At 36.7% G+C, this 21,858-nt stretch overlaps 2 protein-coding genes across 2 annotated transcripts in view; both read left to right on the forward strand.

The window, feature by feature from the left end:
• The first annotated feature begins 646 nt into the window (after positions 1-646).
• On the forward strand, positions 647-2,762 carry LOC119190960 (esterase E4-like). The gene is made up of 5 exons (XM_037444579.1): positions 647-713; positions 956-1,172; positions 1,511-1,620; positions 2,096-2,228; positions 2,570-2,762. The coding sequence occupies exons 1-5, from the start codon at positions 653-655 to the stop codon at positions 2,736-2,738; spliced, it is 690 nt and encodes a 229-aa protein (XP_037300476.1). The 5' UTR covers positions 647-652; the 3' UTR covers positions 2,739-2,762.
• Positions 2,763-6,732: 3,970 nt separating this feature from the next.
• LOC115446248 (venom carboxylesterase-6) overlaps positions 6,733-21,858 on the forward strand; it is a 32,911-nt gene continuing 17,785 nt past the window's right edge. The window contains exons 1-8 of the mRNA XM_037443202.1: positions 6,733-6,830; positions 6,972-7,111; positions 12,231-12,370; positions 17,692-17,834; positions 18,087-18,272; positions 18,381-18,571; positions 19,069-19,237; positions 21,760-21,854. Of these exons, the coding sequence (XP_037299099.1) occupies positions 6,767-6,830; positions 6,972-7,111; positions 12,231-12,370; positions 17,692-17,834; positions 18,087-18,272; positions 18,381-18,571; positions 19,069-19,237; positions 21,760-21,854 (1,128 nt within the window). The 5' untranslated portion in view covers positions 6,733-6,766. The remainder of the gene's footprint in view (positions 6,831-6,971; positions 7,112-12,230; positions 12,371-17,691; positions 17,835-18,086; positions 18,273-18,380; positions 18,572-19,068; positions 19,238-21,759; positions 21,855-21,858) is intronic.

The following is a 21,858-nucleotide window of genomic DNA, read 5'->3' on the forward strand; positions in this document are numbered from 1 at the left end:
AGCGCCACAGGAACCGGTTCTGGGCCGCCCTCATGCATCGGAGTCCGGCGACCCTCACCAGGTCGTCGGTCCATCTCGTGAGGGGCCTACGCTGCGATAAATTAAATGATTAAATCATAGAATGAGAAAACCATTCGATAAATCAATATTAGCAGTATTTAGAACTTATTAAAACGTTATGATCGTGACTCTTCTGGTCAGACAAGCGGATTGCATACCAAATGATATCGAGAGCAACAAGCTCTAAGGCGAGTTAATCACCATACACGGCACAATATACGTATGCCTTCCTCGAAATCTCCTAATTTTACTAGATTACAAACAGGCGGGCATGTCGCCTAGCGACGGAAAATCAGCTCTGGCCATCGATAGTCTATCTAGATCCTACTTCACTTACCATTAGGTGTAGTGGGGCTGTTTGCTGTAATTGTATAACAAAGGACTATGCTGTCCCCCACTGCTCCTTTAGAGACCAAGCGATGAAGCTCAAAGCGTCTCTGAAACTATTAAATCCGTAGCAAAATTCACGACCAGTTTTTTGGTATCAATTTTATATCTTTCAAAACCAGGACAGCGCCGGAGACCCTATTGGTCTGTGGGGCGCGGTGAGCAGGATTTCGGTCAGGTTCGCCGCCATGCGCCGCCAGGGAAGATGCACACTGTCCCCTACATCATCAGCCAGACCAAGCACGAGTTCTTTTGGAAAGCGTACTGTGAGCTTATTTAAATGTATTTATAAAATGTACTTTTGCTGTATTTGCAGATAGGTGTAATTTTATTTTTTACTTGGATATTGTCTAAATTTCAATATAGATATGTGATTAAATGTGATAAAATGGCTCCCCGGTCACAGCATGAGACGGAACACTAAAAATGGACGCACTAGTTGCACCTCTGCTTAGCCTTCAAGGATAAAAGGCGTCAATCTATAAAAAATAAATATAAATCTTTCCAGCCATCCTGCAGAACCAAACCCTGACCGACAGAATGAACTCGCAATTCGAGCAAGCTGCTCCATTCTCTTTCCTACTGCCAGAGGAAAACATCCAGACGGTCGCGAAGACATTAAAGGAGAAGTACCTCCAGAACAAACCGCTGGTCAACGATGAAGCCAGCGCTAAAAACCTCAGGACACTGTATGGAGACTCTGTTGTTGGATTTGGGGTGCACAGGCAAGTAGCTCAAAACATACAAGGATATGCGAATTTTACCTAAGTTTAGAGATGAAGTTAGGAAACAAATATAAACATTCTCAATAATCCAGCTACTTCCAGAATTTACAAACGTAATCATGGACAAATATTTCTAGTTTTAGCTTTTGAGATTAAGCTAAACAAAAAAATATGGTTACTGGCTACAGTAGCCAAGCCTATTAACGCTATGGGTATAGGTTTTTTAATCCAGAAGTAGATGATAGATTAGGTGATAGTTAATTATCAGATTATAAAGCTTATTGTCAATTGCTATGGCAGTAATAGTTTTGTTTTAAATTTTGTTTTGTTATACTTAGATTGGCAAACCTGATGTGCCTCCATTCAAAGCACCCTGTGTACTACTACCAGTTCAGCTACATTGGCAACAACAGCCACTACCAGGACCCGAAGACTGGAAAACCGTTAGGTAAAACCGTTCTTCATACTCAATTAGATTATATATAGTGATTCTAGACGTTATATGAAACTGAGCTCTTAGTACATGAGACATAACAGCTGCTCAAATGTGTTATTAATAATTTTATAAATACTCTGTGACTTTATATACAAATAGACGGTTTTGTTACTTTAGGCTTTATCTAGAAGTCTACCTTTGGGTGATGTTAAGATTTAAATGCACCTTCTCAAAACAAAGAAAGTGCAACATAGATACTTATACCGTTTTGTATCTTTATTAACACACATATAGATACATTTTAAGCACTTGTTAGTTTTACGTACACTAATTCGCCAAATACATTTTTTATGTGTATATAATGACTTCATTTTATAGTCTGACAAAAAATAAATATCAAGGAAGCCGCATCGTTTATATGTTGTTTAAGACATCTGCCTACCCCGTACATGCTATGTTTCCATGCTTAAATCTCACTTGTCTGTAGGTGCTGCTCACCACGACGACATGATCTACGTGTTCTCTCTCAGCTACCAATTCCCTCTGATTGAGCCCTCCAGCCCCCACTCTCACAAGGTGGACGAGCTGACTGCCATCTGGTACAACTTCGCCAGATACGGGTAAGTGGAAACGGTAGGATTTCTCGCTACGATACGATAAATCGTCTTATGATACAGCTCGATACGATATATGCAATTACACATCCCGTTCTTAAATAGTTTACATTCTACACTGAACAAAAACAACCAGTCGAACAACATTGTATTTGATAAAGTCATACGAAGGTAACATTACATATGATATATAAAAAAGAAATTACTTTTGCTGCACTTATCAATATCGAAATATTTACAAAGACTTTTTTATAAAACAAAGTTTCTTGTCGTATAAAGAAGCGAAGAACTGGAGAAAGAAAAATGGAGCCAAAACAAAGATATAATAACTTTCTTCTCATTTTCAGGGACCCTAACCCGCGACCTGACACGCCCGAGCTGGGCTCATTATCCTGGCCGGTCATGAAGCCTGACCAGAGGAAGTATTTGGACTTTGGAGACAAGCTGACGATCCAGGAGAACATGTCTGAAGACCGATTTAAAATATGGGAGGAACTTTATCCCATCATATATTAAATAGGTTTTTAAACGCGAGCTTTTTTATAAATTATGATTGTGTGATAATATTGTGGTAATTAAATAAATAATTTAATCTGAAATGTTGTTTTTATAATCGTTTATTTTACTAATGCAGTGAATTTGGGTAGAGAACTGTGAAGTCTTGAATCCGACTCGCAGATCGAGAAACTGCATTGATTGTATATTCTATAGACACGAACGTCCATATAAACTATTTGTTCAAAATTTGAACTAAAATAGCAACCAAAACGTCCCTGTTATAAGCTATTTATTCACTTGAACAACAAATAATTTTACCTATTTGACTAATATTTATTATTCAAATCCAGGTTTACACTTACACTCGAGTTCTTATTTCATGAGCGCCACTCCGTACACAACCACAAGCTGTCAATATTGACCATATTACAGTCAGTTTGAATGGAATACATTTGAACACATTGAATGTTCGGAACGCCAAATCCAGTACGTATTACATATATATCGATGAGAAACTGCTTGTATCTCCAAAAGAGTGGAGAGTAACGCAACTGATATACGTACTCATTTTCTAAATGCTCATTCCATCCTACATGAAAGAGAAACAAATTCTAGAATCAGAGGTAGTAGCCTAGACGCCTTTCTACAATTGTTGAAGCTAATAGAAGACAAATAAAATATTGGCATGACAGATCCTATCCTTTTCTTCCCTTCCCAACCGAATTCGGCCATGGCAGCCAATCTCAACGGAGATCAGCAACGCGGGAGATATTATAGTGCATAAGTGTGTGCAATACACAAGGATCTCTGTTCCTTCACTCTCATAGTTCAATAAGACCCGGTAAAGACTTGAGAGAGATCAGGCGCAGGACTAACGGCTTTACGTGCTTTCCGAAAGACGAGGATATCACTCCGCCAATTTCCTGACTCCGAGCTACGACTAAGTAATTTTAAAGATAGAAAAAATCTAGTCACTTTTATTTTGGTCTGACCCGGGATTCCGAACCGAAGACTTTGTCAAGACACTCTACAATACAAAAACGTCACCAAGACAGTCTTGTTTGTGTACCCTTGTTAAGTTTCCACTGCAATTTATAAATCAACGATAATTTCCGACCGCAGCGATCTTAAAAAACCGACATGGTATTCCCATCACGCATTTTCCTCATAGTGCGGACGTACTCAAGACAATGTGGGTGACTACCCCCAAGTCTGTATAGGCAACATAATAATATAAGTGACGATATCAGTATTCAGTATAAATTATAAAATAACTATATTTATGTTGTTGCAATTCACGTGACAACCACTTATAAGTATGCTCTATAGTAAATACTATCTCGAATAAGTTATACATAGTTACAATTTGTTGTTTCTTTAAGGACGGCTGCGGTAAATAAAATCTTTGTGAAAATATGTCCATATATTATTTTGTAGGCTTGATAATTTCATTGCACCTACTATTAAGTCTATTAGATCTTGATAAGGTTTTGTTGTGGCTGACGACTTATTGAACATACTAATTAAAATTATTTTGCCCCCACACGATATACTGGGTGAGTAACTATTTCGAACCAATCTAGACGTTACTATATAGTCATCTATTGAACATAATAAGGAAAATCGAGAGCGACGACATAATGCCATTGAAAGCTCGAATACTTACATTAAATATTCGACTTTATAATTATTGTAGACCCAAGGATATCAGGCCCTGTGAAACTCAGCGCCCCCTATAATGCGATAAACCTACATGATGGACAACTTCGTCAATGCATAATAATTAACACATAAGTTTAATTTAAGTTTTTTATATATACGTAATATGTCAGAATGGGGTATTTGAAACATTTTTGCTCTTAACCTTTTATAAAAAATTTTCCTCTTATAAAATATAATACAGCAAGATTGATCAAAATCGGATAAAAATCAACAAGTTATAAGTCTTTTGAATATCAATAGAAAAGTGTCAAGAAGCGAGAAAAGAGACGTAATACGCGCACGTGACGTCATCAGGAATTAAAATACGTGCGTAAGAAAGATATGGGCCGATATTCTCACTACACGTTGTCTTCTGTACATTGCAATATATTTACTGGTGGTAGACTTCTCATATGTGAGAGTCCGCCTGGGTAGAGCCACCACCGCAATGTCTATTTCTGCCGCCAAGCAACAGTGTGCAGTCATTGTTGTGTTCCGGTTTGAAGGACTTGTAGCCAGTGTAAATACTGGACATAATGAGACTTAACATACCACGTCTCAGGATGGCGAGCAGGGGAATACCAAACAATATTTTGTATTTCAAGGTGTTGGATGGTGTTTCTACTGTTTATGGGCGGTCGTGTCACTTACCATCAGGCGAACGGCAAGCTCGTCTCGTCATTCACAGCCATAAAAAAATTTGGTATGTATTACTGACTCATTTCTTAGACTATTTCATGGAACGGATTCTTTTTCGAAATTTTTACTGTTACATGTAAAATAATATACTAAATGTAACATAAAACAAAACCATTGTAATCTTCTTTTACTAAATGTTTCGGACTACAATATATCGGTAGAATAAGTAACTTATAATCCAAAAAAATCGATCCGTCACCGTGCAAAAGGTTTTCGGTTAGACCTCGGGTGTACTGCACTAGTTTTGTTTCTTACTTCGCCTGCATATTTCCACAGCTGTTCCAGAGATTACGTTTGAACAATATACCACTACATTTAAAACATAGTTAACTGAGTTTATTGCTTAATAAGATATCAAAACGAGTTTTGTGCAATCTGCATTGCCATTCGTTTTATTATTTATAAGGTCATTAAACAACTTTACGCGGCGACGGCTAATTTAAATTAAACATTGTTTTATTCATCGCGTATCATCTTGCTTGATGACTAAAAATAATATTTATTTACTGCAATCCATTGATATATATGTACCTGGCTGGTTTTGGCGTTTCGAACATTCACTGTGTTCAACTGAATTGAACTGCAATCCATTCAAACTGACTTTAGTATGGTCAATATAGACAGCTTGTGGTTGTGTACGGAGTGGCGTTCATGATATAAAAACTCGAGTCTAAGTGCAAACCTGGATTTGAATAAAAAATATTAGTGAAATAAGTAAACTTATTTGTTGTTCGAGTGAATAAATAGGTTATAGCAGTGACGCTTCCGTTGCCATTTTATGTTCAGATTTTGAACAAATAGTTTATATGGACGTTAATGTCTACCGAACATACATACGTCAATGCTGCAACCTCAATAAGTCGTTGATTAAACATTCTATTTTTAAAACTATTGGGAGTACGGTAAGTTTGCGATACATTGAAGCCAAACCGGCACATTATAAACAAACTTTTTAAATAAAATAAAAATGCTTTATTCATTACGTAGACGAACATAGTTGCACTTATGATAAGTCAAGGTACATGAGAATATTTAATTATTACTTAATTAAATTAGCTTATATAAACAAAGACAATTTATATTGAAAATAAAATAAATGAAAAATATACTTAGTAAACAAAGAAGCCAGCTCGGGCTGGCAGGGAAGAAAAATGAAATTATGTATATATGTATTTTTAAATAAGCAATAAGGGAGGAACGCGTTGCGTCCTCACCGGTGATGACAATAAAAGCCCTAACCTAGCTAACCTACCAGCCTTTCACTAACTACCTAAGCGATGACTACGCGAAGAAGAAAGGCAGAAAGAAACTCCGGGCTTTATTTTTTGTCATCAATTGTCCATTCTTTTATAATATTATTAATTTAGTGCACATATAACAACATAGCAATGTATTTGCCACCTATCTCACTACTTTCTATAATACCAGGATATTTTAAAAGTAAGCCCGGACGTCCCGAACAGACGTTGCAAACGGTAACACGTTCCGAGAAACCCGCGACTCGGCAATAATAAAATTGCATTTTAGTTTCAAACATATAACTTTACTTCTTTATGTATCGAATGCAGAATAACCCATCACACACAGACACTTATAAATACACGCTCTGATGTCAAACAGGTTAGTTGAATACGAGTAGGAGGAAAATGTACCGCGGAATATTGTTGTTGTATGTTTGCTCTGTAGTTGGTTATAGCGAAAATGTGACAGGTGGGTATTATACCTGTGTTGAGTGAAGGATTAAAAAGTGGTTTGTTTTACGTGTTTAAAAATTAGTGTGAAAGTTCTTTAGTGTATTTTTCTGGATTTAAAAATAGCCTACGTTATATACAGGACGTGATTGATTTCCAGCGAGCGCGCCAGGGCCCGTGACCTGTGCTCCTTCGGGCACTTTCCGAGGGTCCTGGATGAGCTCCAGGCGCGGCAGACAGTTCCAGGCGTATCGGGGGATCAGGTACGCGGAGCCGCCTGTGGGAGAGCTGAGATTCCAGGTACATCATCACAACTTTTTCACGCACAGGATTAGGCAGAAGAGTCAATTTCAGCAATATTTTAGATCTCATGATTTTTTCAATTCGTAATGCAAGCAGTATGAACTAGAATATTACTACTTAGTTAAAAACTTAGAAACTAACGACTTAGAGCAGTTTATTAAAGTAAGCCAAAGTGGAACGAGACCCTAACGCATCAGAAACAGCGGCTATTGTCCACACTATAACTAATGTGATCTAATATCACAATAACAGAAAGAAGTTGCAGCTTTTAGCGCTGATCTCTTGGAACATTAGACATTATTTCCCAATAGAAGTATTTATAATAAAAATAATACTTTTTAATATATCGTAAAGTTCGAGGACAACGAGTCACACCTCCAGTATTATTATGTAAATGAAATAAAGAAAGGCAGATTTTACGCATTGAACTCATCGTCACTTTTGTGAATTTCAAATGTTTGTACACAATATTTTAATTATGCGAGCCTAATTGCAGTTTAAGTCATAAGAGGATATTAAGCGTAAAACTACAAAATTAAAGCATTGAAAGATTCAGTCATATTTTGTACATAAATTAGCGCAATCTATTGACGAGTAGCAAAACTCCTTGATCTCTATTACAACTAATCCATACTGTGACCCATGCACTGCTAAAGGTACTCGATACTAGGTGGCGCTGTTAGCAATTAAAAATCAATATTAAATAGGAAGAGATTAAGTAATCCTAAGAAACACCGCTAGAGGACACTACTTGTACCAAAACCAACGAACCGTAAAATTATGGATGAGGTTCTGAGTGCACTTCAAGCAATAAAAAAGGAATTAGACGAGCAAAGATTAGAAATTCGAGAAACTGGAAAAAATGTTACAGAACGAGTCACACACAATATGAGCAGAATGTTCGAAGAAAAATTTTTAGTCTGGGAAGAGAAACACGAAAAGTTGAAAGAAACTGTTGAAAATCAGGAAAGAAGGATCTACTTCTTGGAAAAACAGGCAAGGAAAACAAACATGGTATTTTTCGGTATTGAGGAGTCTGAAATATCATATGATAATTTGGAAAAAAACATTATTAACTGGATTGAGCAGTATTTTTCTATCCAACTATCATACAGCGACATACAAGAAGTCAAAAGAGTAGGGAAAAAAGGAGAGAGACCACGCCCAATAGTAGTAACTTTCTCAACTCTAGGCATAAAATTAAAAATTCTGAAACAAAAAGGGGCGCTGAAAGATACCCAATGCTATGTAAAAGAAGATTACCCAAAATACGTATTAGAGAAGAGGAAAGAACTGCAAGAACAGCTGCAACTGGAAAGAGAGAAGGGCAACACGGCCGTAATAAAATATGACAAATTGATTGTATTATCCAAAAATATCAATAAGCGAAAATTACTTATCTCACCAGAAAATGTTGCAGTACCAAATTTAGAGAGAAACACACAAACAAATAAAAGAATAAAATACAAAAACCAGATGTTACGGTGAAAAGATCAAGTAGTATCACAGAAGGAGTCATTAAACCAGGCATACTAAACTATGTAGTCAATAAAAATTCAACGAACACAAACGGTAATCAACAAAAGAAAACATAGCAACCAAGTCCCTCCTCCAACACAGATTCAACAAATAAACAAGCAACAATAAAAACCAAAACCTTCCAACCCGGCTGGTCACCGTGGAAGAGTATGACCAAAACCCTCCTAAAGAAACCGTAGCATGGAGCAAAAATATTAAAAAAACCCATCGAATACAGATAGCAACATACAATGTTAGGACCTTATCCTCTTACGAGCGGTTACTAGAACTAGAGGAATCGTTAAATAAAGTTAAATATGACGTAATAGGAATTTCGGAAACGAGACGGCTTGGCACGAAAATAGAAGAACACGAAAATTTTATTTTATGCTACGTAGGCCACACACCAGGCAAATATGGGGTCGGCTTTATAATAAACAAGTCGCATAAAAACAATGTAGAAAGCTTTATAGGAATGACAGAACGAGTCGCAGTATTAAACATGAATATCCAGGGCTATACGGTTACCATCATACAAGTATACGCGCCAACAGAAGCAGCAAGTGAATACGAAATAGACGAATTCTACAAAACAGTCGACGAAGCACTGAAAACTGCACATAAGTACATAATACTAATGGGGGACTTTAATGCGAAGATCGGAGTCCCTGAGAAGGATGAACACCTGGTTATGAAGCAATATGGTTACGGCAAAAGAAACGACCGAGGACAAAGGCTTGTGGACTTTGCACTCGAAAACAAACTAACAATAATTAATACATGTTTTAAGAAGAAGCAAAACAAAAGATGGACGTGGAGATCTCCAAACGGCGAATACAAAAACGAGATTGACTATATACTGTCCAACCAACCAAAAATATTTCAAAACATTGGTACTATGAATCTTAATTATCCGTCGGACCATAGGCTCATCAGAGCAACAGTAAAACTAACCGGACATAAAATTAGCAGAATCAAATTCACAAATAAACAAATAAGCCAATTAAAGAGTGAAAAAGAAATATCGAACTACAAGGAAAACTTATCATCAATGCTATCGGATCCGTTCGTCTACAACGATAACACCACAGTACAAACTTATTATGACAAAATAACAATCGCTATCGCCAACAGCTTGAAACTAGCTCGAGAAAGGAAAGAAGAATACAAACGCCACAAAATATTATCGTCACCTACAATAAATCTATTACAAAGAAGAAAAGAACTACAAAAAACAAAAAACAAATCACGATCTATGAAAAATGAACTCGCAGCACTTTACAAACTAGTTAATAAATATATAAAATACGATTATGCAAAATATCGACAAAACATCATAGAAAAACATTTACATTTCACCGGAAGTACAAAAAAGGCCTACAAGCAAATCAGAACAAGCAAAACTTGGATAGAAGGATTAAGTGATAAGAAGGATAAATCAGACAAGGACCTGAACAAACGAACTGATATCATTACAGCAGCAACCGACTTTTATAAAAGATTATATAGCGACAAAATTCAAACAACCAGAATACAAATCAATAGAGTAAGACAAGATATTGATGAGACCATACAAAAAATAGATGGAACTGAAATTAAAGAAGCAATAAAAAGGTTAAAACTAGAGAAATCTCCTGGATCGGACTACATAACAAACGAAGCATTGAAAGCAGCACATGACATTTTGACCAAACCATTAGTTAAGCTATTTAATATGATATTACAAAAAGCCGAAACACCAACACAATGGTCTGAATCTAATATTATTCTTATATATAAGAAGGGCGACCCAAAGGATATAGGGAACTACAGGCCGATAAGTTTACTACCAAGTCTATACAAGTTGTTTTCCATTATTATAAATACAAGAATCAGTCCTACAATAGAAGCTAAACAACCTATAGAACAAGCAGGTTTTAGGAAGGGGTTCTCAACAATCGACCATATACATACTATTGAGTTAATTATAGAGAAATATCAAGAACAGCAGAGGCCCCTATATCTGGCATTCATTGATTACCAAAAAGCCTTCGACACGGTTACACACGCAAGCATATGGGAAAGCTTGAAAGAACAAAGAGTTAACGAAAAATATATAAGGGTCATTAGAAGTATATATAGTAATAACAAAGGCAAAATAAAGTTAGAAACCTTGGGCAAAAGTTTCCCCATAGAGAGAGGTGTAAGACAGGGCGACCCACTATCGCCAAAAATATTTATAGCCATTCTTGAAAACGTCATAAACAAGGTAGAATGGACAGGACTAGGACTCTACATACAAGGCGTTTTTTTAAGTCATCTGAGGTTCGCCGATGACATAGTGGTACTATCTGAGACAAGCTCACAACTGCAGCACATGATAAAATCCTTACAACTAGCTAGTGCGAAGGTAGGACTGGAAATCAACCTCACTAAGACAAAGATAATGACAAATAGTTGTACAGTACCAATAAGAACTAACGGTAATCCACTGGAATACACTGATAAATACATCTACTTGGGAAAGACAATTAGTTTCGACAGGAAAAACAACGACATGGAAATAACAAGAAGGATCCAGCAGACATGGAACAAATTCTGGAGTTTAAAGGAAATTTTTAAAGTAACATGCCAATATATTTAAAAACCAGATTAATGAATTCTAGCCTTCTACCGACTTTAACGTACGGATGCCAGACATGGAAATTTACAGCCAAAGCGAAACATAAAATTAATATCTGCCAGCGAGGACTCGAACGTAGCATGCTCAAGATAAAGAAAATAGAAAAAATAAGACACACGAAGATAAGATCAATAACAAAAGCAACAAATGCTTTGAGCTATGCACAAAAACTCAAATGGAAATGGGCGGGCCACATAGCGAGACTTACTGATCAGAGATGGACCGTAAAGACAACGCTTTGGAAAGGTCCACTAGGCAAAAGAGGCAGAGGGAGACCTCTGACACGATGGGAAGACGAAATCAAAAGATTGCCGGCCCAAATTGGGTGCAAATAGCTCAAGACCGAGAAAGATGGGCATCTTTGGAGGAGGCCTTTATCCAATAAGGGAGTCCTTGCATAAAAGAAACCTAACAAAACTAACCATCAATTTAAGTTTAACTAACAAAATAACACACCTATTAGTAATAAGATAATCCTGTAATAATGCAAGGAATAATAAGGCTTTTTATATTTATATAATTGCAGTTTTCAATTTATTATAATTATTTTTCATATTATAAGAATACCACGTGAATGGTTGTTATGATAAAGATTTCTTATATTTACGCGGATGTTAGACATTTAAATAAAACTATTTACGGATTTTATCGCGGTTCTTTGTATTTTTATTTTCTCCCGACGTTTCGAAGACTGCAGCCTTCATGGTCACGGGGCGGACTGAAGTGTTGATCATCTGCAAAGGCAAAGTTACAATGTCTACCTACACTTTACAATTATATAAATTTTTAATGTTTTTAGTAGTTAACAGTCCGATCTACGCAGCATGAGCTCACATTGTTTTGAAGGCAGCGGGCTTTTTGGGTTCCGATTTAATTAAATGTAGAACAGAATCCCAAGTTTTAGCAATCAATACATCAATTACTTTCGCATTGCAGCCTCCAAAGCCAGTGCTACAATATGAGGGTACAGTGGACGCGAGTGCCGACGGCCCGGCGTGCCCACAGCCCACCAGGGAAGGGTACCCGGTCAGCGAAGACTGCCTCACCATCAACGTCTACACTCCCTCCAACAACAGGTAGAATCATTATAATAACATCTCTGTATTGTCTACTGCTCAATGCTAAGCGCGGGGCTCATCTACAGGAAGGGTTTGATTTAAGTCCACCACGCTGACCTAGGGCGGGAGGTGTTACGTACTTTCGAAATTCTTATGAAGAGTTTTTGGTATCGAGTTTTTCTCACGATGTTTTTCTTTAGTCCAGCGCAGATTTACCGTAAAATTCAATATTTATATAAAAATACACGTCACGTCTTTTATCTCCAAAGGGATAGGCAGAAACTATAATAGTGTACCTACTTTCCGCCGTGTGTATTCCGTCCGAATATGATGCGATCATGATCATCTCAGGTACACAGTCCAGACTCCGGTCTGATACTGAGAAGAAAAACTTAATATTACTTTGCCCTAGTTTCGGAATTGAGTCCCTAAACGGTAGTCCTACCTTGCAATACAACGCCATACTATGATTCCAAAACGTCATGGCTTTATGTGCATGAATATTAGTTAGAAGCAAAAATACCTCGCACTCTAATTAGAATAATTACCTATTCCAAAATTGTTAATTTGTGGGAATCATCAAAAAACTAAATTCTGTTTGCAACCTTATTTTTCTTTCTTTGTTTTTCGTGCTATAGGTTTCATTTTGTACCTATCTTAAGAGCGTTTACGTGCCGCGCGTGAAGTCAACTATAGGTAATTCTTCGCAAAATTCACTCACACAGAGCCGTTGCGTAGCTGTGTGCGTAGAGTTAGCGCGTCGGCTATCTTTATAGTCAGACCAACCAATTTTGATCTTTTCGCTTTAATTATCTAATTGGAATGTAACTTATGATTTATGAATTTATGATAAATGAAGAATTCTATTATTAAATATATAAGAATTCATCATGAAATAGTTTATATATATCATTTTGTAATTATAAAAAAATAAACATTTTTAACAAATTTTAACGGCAATTTTACAAATTGTTATTTTCACTTTTAAATGCAAATGCTTAAAAATCAGACAATAAATCAGGAAAATTACTCCGTAATCAGACAATAAATCAGGAAAATTACTGTGCTACGATGTTTATAATGGACCACATAATTACTCCATAGATCTGCAGTTTTTAATATTTAGCGTATTGAAAGTTTAAATTAAGTCATTAGAAATTACATATTGGAATTTATATTTTGACTCAGAAGGTGTATGTAATGTGATGTCATTTTTTAGGTGTATAACTAAAAAGTGAGAAATAAAAGACTTCTTTTTCGGGAGTTGGTTATATTTTTTGGATAGTTTTTTTAATAGGTATTGCTTCTCAGTGACATCGATCATCAATCGATCGATTGTACATCCATGTATAACAATTTACCAGTTTTATATCCATAGTTTTGCATAATATTTGCGACACACGACGAAGCAAAATAGTTGGTTCTGTACTTTGTGTTTGACCAACAGCAGTCAGCTTTGACTGTAAGTATGGGAATACCGTCTTTTACATCGCCACAGGCAACATCTTTATCAGTTTCTTCCCTAGCGGCCTCTTGCATCCTGTCCTCTGCAGCTAATTTCAATCATTTAGCTAACTCGTCGTAACATTTCATGTAAACATTTTGCGTTAATATTGGTAAATCTATGGAAGCTATCTGTTCGTTTAAATTTGATCTACCAACTTCAGTCATCATAGCTCCATTCACAGTTCCACGATATACGTCCATACTATCAGTATATCTCTTAGCGCTTAAATAGCTTAAATTCCATATTGCACATATTACACTTCATTAAAAATGTTGACTGCAAGCAAACATTCTCTTTCAATAGTTGTAAATGTTCGATACTACAACCTGTTGCTCTGTTGTGGTTATTGAGTGTTTTAATTTGATCCAAAAATATTGAAAATCTATAATTTTGCGGCTTTTAATAACCTTATTTATTTTGAGTGTAATATCAGGCACGAGTACCTAAAAATTAAAAAAAATATAGAATATACTATTATTGTTATCGAAGTTTACGCAAACACTACATACTTAAGTAAAACTGCATATGGATCTAGACGCGTTTAATTTATACAAGTATAATGACGCCGAAACCTGCACAGGGTTAAACGTCAGGATAAAATTATATGTAAAATTGATGTGAGCGTGTAAACCTAAACTAGCCCAAATAGTTAAGAAGATAGGTATACTAACTACTACTAGTAGTTTTATTCACTAGCCACATAAATTACCAAATCCCTTATTTCTAAGGTTCAAAGAGGAGAAAGATATAGGATTCCGTCTCTCGTCACTTGAATTTTCTTAACAGTGCGCATCAGTGAACACAAAACCTTGTTATTTGAAAGTAAGCGTACCTATGCATTATGCAAAAATCAGCCAAGTGCGAGTGGGACTCGCGCAATGGGTATTTGGCGAGTTGTAAACGTTTTGACGACGGGACAGCAAAGTGATTCTATAAGGCTAAGAACTCACGAAGCGGTTTTACTCGCGCCCGCCGTGGTTGAGAAACGGCTGTTTTATTTCCAAACTCATGACGACCGGAGATCTGTGCGATTTCTAACCACTGCGGTTCCGATTATGTCCTGCAAACTTGGCGAGCGATTATCGCAAGGCGGGCGGTTACAAGATGGACAGTTAACGGTCAGTTGAGTTCCAGAACGCCATGGACACATATCAGAAACGATCACGATGGAGGAAAATGGCGTCAGATTTCTGTAACCACCCCTCCCCCTCCCGACTACTGCAGGCGCCCACCTACTAACCACAGAGCGCGCTGGTGCTACCGTGGCCCGCATGATTCTACTAGTTGGCCGCCAATACAGCGGGTACCGCATACAACCGCGCACGCCGCGGGCGTAAAACGAGTTTTGAAATGTGCGTTTAGTCCATTGAAATGTTACAATTTAAGGACCGAATATTGCATTTCTTGGAGGACGCAATTTTATTTTTGAGCCATGTGTGGGGGGTCAATAGAAGCTTAACCTCAAGTTTGTGGGGTCGCCACCCTTGTCCCCGGCCGCCATCTTGTAAAAAGGGGTGAAAACACTTTTTTCGCGATATCTCGGAAACTATACGTCTTACAAAAATTTTGTAAAGCCATAATTTGTAGCAAATTGTTTTGCCTGCAAATATGTTTTTTCTCCTTTATCCCCAAATGGTAACTCATACCTTTTCTACCTGCATAACATTCGATAAGTTAAATTTGGTAAGTTCTATGGCAAAGAAAAGAGTTAGGAATAAATAAGTAAAGTTGTACGAATTTAACAAAAAAATTGTAATAATACATTTACAATAAAAAAAAATCAAAAATAAGTTAAACATTTTGTTTCGACCGGATTCTCATGAGCATTGACGAACCCGGTAAACTTTGGAGCGCTGTAACAGCGTTTTAAATGAATGAACTAAAAAAAAATTATAGGGAACAATTTTCCTCAAAAGATCATTTACAAGTTAGTTTTAGGTAATTTTTTGTAAAATGTAAAAAAAAAAGTTATAGAGCAAAAAAGAAAACTTTTATAAACATTTTCTCACATTTTTGCTTATAACTTCTTTAATTTTTTATTTAGGGCAAAAAGTTATATAAACATATTTGTAGGCAAAACAATTTGCTACAAATTATGATTTTACAAAATTTATGTAAGACGCATAGTTTCCGAGATATCGCGAAAAAAGTGTTTTCACCCCTTTTTCCATGATGGCGGCCAGGGGACAAGGGGGCGACCTTACAAACTTGAGATTAAGCTTCTATTGACCCCCCACACATGTTCTAAAAATAAAATTGGGTCCTCTAAAAATACAAAGCTCATGTAACATTTCAATGGGCTAATTGTTTTTAGCTTAAGGTTCCATTTTTTCCTTCGAGTAACTATGCTCAAGTGTTTAATGAGTAAAAAGCAACAACCATAACTACAGACGCATGTTATAACATTAGTACATCAATCTTTTAGCTTTTGCTTTAGCCGAAGTTTCAGCGTTGTTACGTTTCCTTTTCTTGCCTAGAAATAGCTTTACTTCCCATTGTGTCTGAAACATAATAATATAATAATAATTTATAGTAACTACTAAAATTATTGTCAATCATTAAAGAAAAAATATTTTACTTACTAAAGTACTAAGATGTGGCAATCACTGTATACACGTGACTATTTTTTCTACGCACAGCAAAGTCCAACTGGAGTCTCGCCGGAGCGACGAGCGATACGTCCTCTCTCTAGAAAGCCTCAAGGCGGACTAATTTGAAACGATTTGCGCGTTGCGTTTTATAGTGGTATTTAAAATATTTATAGAAAAATAACAGAACTAATTTTGTAGAATTTTTAAATTGTATGTTTTAAGGAGATGTTCTTCTATTATAATAATCTAATATTATATTCAATTAAGTAAGATATAGTGATAAAAAAAAATCATTTAAATGACCAACATTTCTGAAATTTTCGAATTCTTTGAATTTTTATTTGTCATGAATTAAACATAAAAAGATATTTTTTCTCTACTAACTTTTTCTTCAGGATCTTTTTAGTTAGATAAAAATAACATATTGTTATGTTCCTTAGTGGTTTAAGATATTTTGAGCTTCGAAATAGACATTCGAAGCGCAAATTTGAAAACCTCTGTTCAGTAATCATTAAACAATTTACAAATACTCAATAAATCTAAAAATTTTCTCTACTAACTTTTTAGACAACAAAATTTTCTATAATAATTACTAATTCATATGTTTTTAAAATAATGTTTTGATGGATATTATCTCCTTCGAAAAGTGCTGTTTTTGAGACATACGGCGCGCGGATGCGTAAACGCTCTTAATAAGTTCAATTTTATAGCAACTTGAAAAAAAAGTCGCAAACAGAATTTTGTTTTTTTACGATTCCCACAAATGACCATTTTGGAATACGTCATTATTTTATTAAGAGCGCGTAATATTGCACTACCCTATAACCCACGTAGTTTGTATACTAGAGATGGTGGTAGGATATATAATTAGGCAGCCAGGTTTATAATAATATCAGCCCTGTATTATATATTTGCCCACTGCTGAGCACGGGCCTCCTCTACTACTGAGAGGGATTAGGCCTTGGTCCACCACGCTGGCCTAGATTGCGGATTGGTAGACTTCACACACCTTCGAAATTTCTATAGACAACTTCTCAGTTGTGCAGGTTTCCTCACGATGTTTTCCTTCACCGTTAAAGCGAACGATAGATTCACAAAGAATACTCACATGTTTTTTTTTTTAGAAAAGTCAGAGGTGTGTGCCCTTGGGATTGAACCTGCGGACATTCGTCTCGGCAGTCCGTTCCACACCCAATTAGGCTATCGCCGCTTTATAATATATAATTGTAATATTTTTTCAGTTCCGCTTCCCTCCCGGTGATATTCTTCATTCACCCTGGCGGGTTCTACTCTATGTCGGGGCGCAGCGACCTGGCCGGCCCCCACTACCTTCTGGACAAGGATGTGGTGCTCGTCACTATTAACTACAGGATTGGTTCTTTAGGTACTACTTTTTATCATTTTTTAAAAGGTTTAGATCGACATTAAGGTAATGCAACTTCATAGAAGTCACCATTTTTGTTAAGAATGGGTGGAGCATTTATTCTTCCGTTCATTAAGTTTATATTGCTTTATTTGAGATCTATTTTCAATATATCCCTTTCATTCCTTTAGAAGTCATAGTTCATAACCTCGCGGACTTCTCGGTTCATCCAATATACGCTACTACACACAACTCTTGTTTAATTTTTTATAGGTTTCCTCGCGATGGGAACGGTGTATGCTCCAGGTAACAACGGGTATAAGGACCAAGTAGTAGCGTTGCGGTGGGTCCAGAGGAACATCGCGGCGTTCGGGGGCGATCCCAACCTCGTCACCATTGCCGGCTGCAGCGCTGGTTCCTTGAGCGTCTTGCTGCATATGATATCGCCCATGTCTAAAGGTATTCTACATAGTTTATTACGCGCGGCTCCGCCTACTTGGAGTTGGGTTTGCGACAGTTATAACAAAAACAGCGTTTGTTTGCAGTAATGAAAATTTATATTCATAGGTCTATTCCACCGAGGGATTTCACTGAGTGGTTCTCCTTTGGCCAAAGTGCCAAGTCCTCCAGACAGGATGGACTTGGCCATCAAGCAGGCCAAGGTGTCCAACTGCCCCACCGACGACAAACAACAGCTTTACAACTGCCTAAAGACCAAGACTTGGAAAGAACTCGCTGGCTCTTTATTAGGATTTTTTGTGAGTAAAGTGGGAAATTTGATTCTGAAATGCCATGGGTTCTTTCCCAGGTTATTATTTTGGTGCGCATTAACCACGATTAGATCTTATAGAGTTATGAACGTAATCGTATCTGCAACACTCGTAATAATTTTTAGTGTCCACACCATGTCGTAGTCAGAGTGCGATATTTATGAGACTTTCCCGCCCTCACACCCACCACTACAACTCCTGTAAGCCATCAGCAGTGGCACGCATGACACCGTGAAGCTCGGCGAGTCTCAGGGAACACTAATATGACATTATCCCGCAACGAAATGAATGAAATAGAAAGATAGGGAGGAGTTGTAAATGTTAATTGTCCACTCCCCCCTATAGCAAAGCGTGTGCGATAAGGACAGAATGATGATGCTGAAAAGAGCAAACATATAACAGCATTTGATAGACGATCTGCGTCTAAGCTGTGAAAGTGATGCCACTCTGCTGTACGTATATAATTTTTTCACTACGGTTAACAGGACTTTGGCTATGACCCTCTGAGTCTGTGGCGGCCCGTCGTAGAGCCAGACTTCGGCCAGGAGCGGTTTCTGCCGCTCGAACCCATGGAGGCCATCAGGCAGGGGAAGATGCACGCGGTTCCTTATATCATCAGCATGACTAAGGATGAGTTCTTTTGGAAGGCGTTCAGTAAGTATATCCGTGTCGTATATTGGTATAGATCAGTATTTCCCAAAGTGGGGCCCACGCTGCTCAGGAGGGTAATTTGATAGTTAAGAGGGGCAATTTAAACAGAATTTTCAGTTTTTCATTATATGTTTTAAAATTTTATTATAAGAAAACTTATCATTTATTATAAGAAAACAAAACAATGGACAATGCCCAAAACCAGGCTATCTTTGCGTCAGTCATGCGTCTTAACCAAATATCCACGAAAAATCATCATTTGAATTATTACTTCATTTGTATTTATTTCAGTCATAAGCGAATGGGGGTTTAAAAGATATGAAAAAAAAGTTGTTTAATTGTTGCAAATGAAACACCAGATAATTTACTGCCATTATGGCGAATTGATACCAATTCATAAGAAATTCCTTTTTAAATGGAATAAAAAAGTAAATATTAGGTACAATAAATATGCCCGTACTTGAATCTATAATATATGTATTAAATATATTATTCATCTCAAATATATTGTTACCAAATAATATATTTTGCTTAATAATTATGACCAAATTCCAAATAGCTAGTAAAAAAGAGAAAATATTAATTGTTCCAAAAACAAACAAATAGTGGCTTGTATTTGCATTGACAGAAATACAATGGTTAGCTAAAACATGTCTGGACTTTAATTTTTAATTAATGAATATATGGGTACAGATTTTTATTACACTGGCAACTGAAATTAATGACATTTTGACACTTCAGGTTTGTTTGAATGTTAAATCATTAAAATATTTTAATATATTTTATCTTACTCAACATCGGAGTGTTTTTCTTATGTATTTTAATGTTGAGTCGAAAAATCCTCTGTTAAAAAACAACGTGTATAGTGTGCGTTTGGAACTTTGAGACGGAAGGCTTTAGTAAGAAACACAATGTCGTCTAAAGCCTAGACCCAGGACAGTTAATCGAGACGGCATATCCCGGCGGTGTATTGACTGCACCTTTGCGGCGCCACAGCAACGACAAGTATATTTCTTGGACGAGCTGTCTAGTTTGTAAGTTATGTAGATTATTATTAACATACCCACAATGTGGGAAATATTTTGCCAAAGTTAAAGAAAACAGTTTAACAATAATAATAATCTGAACATGTTTACTCAACTTCTACATTATATTTTAGGTTTCAAGACTGGAATGAGTTTATGCTGCCTGCTGGAAATCAGCTAATAGAGAGGATCACAGACAACAACATGACATGACCCGACCAGCGCTGCAAGAAGTCATTCACTCCCTTCAGGAGTATACATAAATGTGCTGCAGCTACATCAAATTCTTGTTTTTAATTTAGGATGCCAAGAATATATACTTCTATTAAAAATATACATCTATATAAAAATATGCATCGGATTTCGTATTTCTGGTTTTATTTTTCTTTCCTATGATAATTAACTATTAGCCTAATCAGGATGTGAAGTGAGTTCCTGATGAGTTGCCTGGGATCGGAATCCTCCAAATAGGGTTGGCGTCAGGCATATGGCCGGTCATAAAAACTAAGCTGAATCTATTCTACAATATGTGTTGACGCCATATTGGAGTAAGATAATGGTAGGTGGAAATAAAGATTAGCTAATCCATGTAATAGAATAAGTCGTAAGTCAGAAAAACATATACACAAAAGGTCAGGTAAAATATGTATGCTCCGTGAAAAAAATAATATTCCGCCATACTATGTTAGAAGTTTTATTGGAGTTTCGTTTTATCAAATATGTTAGTACCTATCAGTTTCTTATGGGGGCAATTAAAGCTAGGTGAAAAGACCGTCCACTAATCGCTTATAGCAATAACAAGTAGGTACTGCAATATTGAACTTAATCAGGCACGTAGGTACTTTGTACCTTACATTATTGCAGTCCATAATAATAATAATAATAATATCAGCCCTGTATTATATACTTGCCCACTGCTGAGCACGGGCCTCCTCTACTACTGAGAGGGATTAGACCTTAGTCCACCACGCTGGCCTAGTGCGGATTGGTAGACTTCACACACCTTCGAAATTCCTATAGAGAACTTCTCAGTTGTGCAGGTTTCCTCACGATGTTTTCCTTCACCGTTAAAGCGAACGATAAATTCACAAAGAATACACACATGATTTTTTTAGAAAAGTCAGAGGTGTGTGCCCTTGGGATTTGAACCTGCGGACATTCGTCTCGGCAGTCCGTTCTACACCCAACTAGGCTATCGCCGCTATATTGCAGTCCATACTTAACCTCAAAATAACCGGGCTATAAAAATTCTGATTACTCCAAACTCCCATCGAATATCTAATTGTTTTCCATTTGTATAAAAATTAGGATATATTCCCTATAGTTATGTGAAGGTTTTGTACAGACGCAAGCGTAGCCCAACTCTCATACTAAAATGGGCATTCTCCTTTTAAAGGTTAAAAATTATGTTATGTTTTTCAGTTGGGAATCCATGTCATTCAACACTTTTTAATTGAAACTCATGGGTGTTATTAATAATAATAAACGTAAATATTCCAGCTATACTCCGCAACAACACGCTACTACAGACCATGGACACGGAATGGGACCGGATCGCGCCCATCTCATTCATCCTGCCCAAAGACAACTCCACAGCCA

Source organism: Manduca sexta, chromosome 5 (assembly GCF_014839805.1).
Source record: "Manduca sexta isolate Smith_Timp_Sample1 chromosome 5, JHU_Msex_v1.0, whole genome shotgun sequence".
NCBI lineage: Eukaryota > Metazoa > Arthropoda > Insecta > Lepidoptera > Sphingidae > Manduca > Manduca sexta.

Coding starts and splice junctions, on each gene's coding strand:
- LOC119190960 (XM_037444579.1), top strand. CDS start 653: ATGCACACTGTCCCCTACATCATCAGCCAGACCAAGCACGAGTTCTTT. Junction 1,173..1,510: donor GTTGGATTTGGGGTGCACAG/GCAAGTAGCTCA, acceptor TGTTATACTTAG/ATTGGCAAACCTGATGTGCC. Junction 1,621..2,095: donor GAAGACTGGAAAACCGTTAG/GTAAAACCGTTC, acceptor ACTTGTCTGTAG/GTGCTGCTCACCACGACGAC.